The sequence below is a fragment of the Manis javanica genome, chromosome 11, assembly GCF_040802235.1.
Source record: "Manis javanica isolate MJ-LG chromosome 11, MJ_LKY, whole genome shotgun sequence".
Taxonomy (NCBI): Eukaryota; Metazoa; Chordata; class Mammalia; order Pholidota; family Manidae; genus Manis; species Manis javanica.
In genome coordinates, this window is record NC_133166.1 from 26,890,887 (window position 1) to 26,895,658 (window position 4,772).

The 4,772-nt window shown below is 40.6% G+C and overlaps 1 protein-coding gene across 1 annotated transcript; it reads left to right on the top strand.

Moving 5' to 3' along the window:
- Positions 1-360: 360 nt before the first annotated feature.
- LOC140844242 (olfactory receptor 56B4-like) lies at positions 361-1,326 on the top strand. Its single transcript, XM_073215726.1, is given in 1 exon segment — positions 361-1,326. A coding segment is annotated over 1 exon segment (966 nt).
- The last annotated feature ends 3,446 nt before the right edge of the window (positions 1,327-4,772 follow it).

A 4,772-nucleotide genomic window follows, 5' to 3' on the forward strand; every position in this document is an offset into this window, starting at 1 on the left:
ATGTCCATATAATGATGTAAACTGCTTAAATAGAAAACAGAACAATGCAAGTAAACTAAATAGTAATATTTGTTAGTGGTAAGATTCTTGTTGACAGACATAGACATGCTTATTAGACATACAAGTGGTGATGACAAACAGCTAGGGCAACTTTTCTGTCCAGAACTAATTTCAGCTTTTTTTATTGCTTCTCTGTGGAATATTTCCAGAAGACAACAAAAAGTTGAGGGTCCTTCATGAGAAAAAGAAACTGTATCGTTGGTGGGAGTCTCCAATCAGGAACCTCAGGTGAACTTTTAAACACAACCTCCTTCGTAGTTCAGTTTGAGGAACAGACACTGAGAACAGGGTGCCTGTGCCATGGATTCCTCCACCAGTGTCACCAACAGTTCCAGCCTCCACATGTCCCAGTTCCTCCTGATGGGGCTCCCAGGCATTCACGAGTGGCAGCACTGGCTCTCCCTGCCCCTGGCTCTGCTCTACCTCTCAGCTCTTGGTGCCAATCTCCTCATCATGATCACCATTAAACATGAGGATGCACTGCATGTGCCTATGTACCATCTTCTGGGCATATTGGCAGTTGTGGACATTGGCCTGGCCACCACCATCATGCCCAAGATTCTGGCCATCTTCTGGCTCGATGCCAAGGCCATCAGCCTCCCTGAGTGTTTTGCTCAGATCTATGCCATCCACTTCTTCTTTTGCATGGAGTCTGGTATCTTCCTCTGCATGGCAGTGGACAGATACATAGCCATCTGTCACGCACTTCGGTATCCCTCCATAGTTACTGAAGCTTTCGTGGTCAAGGCCACAGGATTCATGGTGCTCAGAAATGGCCTGCTGAATATCCCAGTGCCTGTACTTGCTGCCCAGTGACACTACTGCTCCAGGAACGAGATTGACCACTGCCTGTGCTCCAACTTGGGGGTTATCAGCCTGGCCTGTGATGACATCACTGTGAACAAATTTTACCAACTGATCTTAGCATGGACCATGACTGGGAGTGATATGATTCTGGTTTTTTCTTCCTATGCACTAATTCTTCACTCTGTGCTGAAGCTGAACTCACCAGAAGCAATCTCAAAGGCCCTGAGCACCTGTAGCTCCCACCTCATCCTCACCCTCTTCTTCTACACAGGAATCATCGTGCTGTCTGTTACACACCTTGCAGGGAAAAAGATTCCCCTAATCCCTGTGCTCCTCAATGTGCTGCACAATGTCATACCCCCTGCCCTCAACCCCATGGTCTATGCACTCAGGATGCATGAGCTCAGACTGGGCTTCCAGAGACTGCTTGGGCTAGGTGGAGATGTGTCCACCAAGTAACTCCAGCTTTGCAAAGCCATGAAGGTGTTAGGTTAGCTCTCAGCAGACCTGGGCTGTAATCTGCCTTTATCCCTCACAAGGGAAATAATGGCCAATAAAATCTAAAAATTGTCAGTCTCATTAATCAAAATATGCATATGAAAATGATGGTGAAATTTCCTATTACTATAAAATAAGTAGGAATAGACAAATGAAATGTTCCTGACCATTGATGCCATCCCAAGATTGATACTCTTATACAATGTTGGTCGGGTTGTAAATTGGCCCAAATATACCAAAGAGCAATGTGACAAAATTCATCAAAATATTCACAGATGTTTAAACTCTTATCCAGTAATTCTGTTTTTAGAAAAATATACAAATAGTCTAAATGTAAGCAATTGTGTATTCATTAAAAAGTTTACTGTAATATTACTACTAATAGAAAATGAAGCCTTTAAAAATAATGTTTACTTTAATTCACTCTAACTTGTACATATTTATGTGTTCTTCACATGTAATTTTCATAAGAAAAAGAAAAAATAAATATTTATTTAAAAGGGGCAGAGAAAATTTCATTTTTGCACCAGAAAATCTCAGTAATAGTATTAACTAATAGATAACAAATGTTAAATACTTTTTATAGGCCAGAAAACAGACAGATGGAAAGATAGATGATAGATAGATAGATAGATAGATAGATAGATAGATAGATAGATAGATAGACTCACCTACTGATATATATATATGTGTATGTGTGTGTGTGTGTAAATAACCTGTGAAGCAGGTACAGTATTAATTCCCAATTTACAGCTAAGGGATTGAGCGCACTGAAGTTACAGTATTTGCTCCTGCCAACACAGTGGTCAAGTGGGGAAGCAGATTCAACTGCTTGGAAGTCTGTTTGCATAACTTAGCACTATCTCTCTCTTAGTCTTAGTCTGTTAAAGAATTTCTGTACAATTTTGAGCAACTTATAAAACATCCTATGCTTTAATTCTTCAAGTTAAAAGTTGTTAAGAATCACAACATTTTGCTGAGCTAAGTCACAGCATGCTGTGACAATCAAAAGAGATAATAAAGGAAACATGCTAAGAGAGATGATATACACATGGAAAAAAGGCTCTAGTTATGTGGTGTTGTCTTCTCCCTAGGACACGAAGAAAATGGTCCTGGATAATGACCTAGAAAAGTAGTTCCAAATGACCTATTTATTAAATCTGCGTGAAATCTTACCATTTGCACATCTAACAAAAATGCACACTTTTGAGTACAAGAAGCCTGGTCCACATTCATTGTGCACCTTCTCTGAGTCTAGTATGGAACTCTGAACATAATAGATGCTTAATAAATACTTTATTCATGATGCAGGCAGTCAGGGGGCATAACAGGATATCCTGAATCCTAGCAAAAATATTCAGGGCCATGGTCTGAAGGATGACCTCAGGTAGTCTGCATATGAGTCCACCTTGAAGAACAGCCTCTTAGAAAACAGCATAGGGGCTGAAGCAACATCAGAAACCCTAAGCTCATCCCAGCAGGGAAGTGAATGCTGGACAGCACAGCAGACCTGCAGAAAGTCAGTCCATAATGAGGGACAGGCCATCCTAAGAGCTACACTTGGAAATGTACCCAAGACCAGGGACTATAAACTTCCTCCAAACGAGCTGCTGTTTCACCCTTTCCAACTGTGACCACTGACTCAGATTGAAGCAGTCCTCCAGGAACAGAGGCACTGGAGAGACAGTCACAAAAAAGGGCTTGAACTGAACCAACCTCCACTTTTTCTACCCCGAAGGAACTGGGAAGAGCAGTATCTACTGCAGAGTTCTTCACAGATTGCAAAACACTTTCTCACAATGGATAAACCAATTTCACGCAATCTTCACAGGAGCCCTCTACATTAGGAAGCACACACTGTTAATCCTTTTTCACAAAGAAATAGGCACTCAGATTGAATGATTAGACAAGGCCATCCACTGTAAATGGCAATACTGAGCCACCCTCAAAGCTGCCTCCAAACTTTCATTCACACATGTATTTACTTTTTTTTTTTTTTTTTTTTTTTTTTTTTTGAGAGGGCATCTCTCATATTTATTGATCAAATGGTTGTTAACAACAATAAAATTCAGTATAGGGGGGTCAATGCTCAATGTACAATCATTAATCCATCTCAAGCCTAATTCTCGTCAGTCTCCAATCTTCTGAAGCATAACGAACAAGTTCTTACATGGTGAACGAATTCTTACAGAGTGAATAAATTCTTACATGGTGAACAGTACAAGGGCATTCATCACAGAAACTTTCGGTTTTGATCATGCAATATGACCTATAAACCATCAGGTCAAATATGAATATTCATTTGATTTTTGTACTTGATTTATATGTTGATCCCACATTTCTCCTATTATTATTATTATTTTTATTTTTAATAAAATGCTGAAGTGGTAGGTAGATGCAAGATAAAGGTAGAAAACATAGTTTAGTGCTGTAAGAAGGCAAATGTAGATGATCAGATGATCAGGTGTGTGCCTATGGACTAAGTATTAATCCAGGCTAGACAAGGGCAGCAAGACATCCACGGATGCAGAAGATTTCTCTCAAAGCAGGGGGGGTGAGGTTCTGAGCCTCACCTCTGTTGATCCCCAAATTCTCACCTGATGGCCCCCCTGCGACTGTGCCTGTCTTAGGTTGTTCCTCCCTTGAGGAATCTTACCCGTCTCTGGCTAACCAGTCATCTTCCGGGGCCATACAGGGAAATGTAAAGTTGGTAAGTGAGAGAGAAGCCATATTGTTTGCAAAGGTTAGCTTTTTACTTCTTTGCAGATTTATGCCCTCTGGCTTCTATGCCCAGCACTTGTCTCGAGGTATCTTTACCACCTGGAGGAATTATGATACTCGGTAAATTCGATATGAGGCACGAATTCTATTTAAGGTTTGTAATTAGGAAGGAAGAAGAAAAGCTATAGATGTAGCATATGAAGGAAACTTGGGAGGATTGATTATTTCTTTGACATATCTTCTTGTATAGTACCTTAAGTATGTATAGGTTTTAAACTACTAACTAATTTGCACACACATATTAACATAATAGGAATACGGTGACATAAACAAAGCAAATCTATAATTACCAGCCATCTCCAGTGAAGCCAAGAAAACCATTTAGGCACCCTAGGCATTTGTGAAAATTTATCTATAATATGATGGATATTTTCCAACTGTACTTGAACCATCAGACAACTTAAAGCAGCCCATTTCTGGGATCTGTTCACATCCCATATGTTCTTTTAACCATAGATAGTCTATAGTCATGAGATTTTGGGGTGCTACAACTTGCACCCCTCCCAACTCCTGGTTGAGTTCCAACAGTACAGATCCAGTCAAATTCGTTGTCTCACTGTATGCACATGCCAGCCTAGACATCTCCCTCCTCCTTCTTATGGCAAGTCCAGGAGACGGTGGGCTGG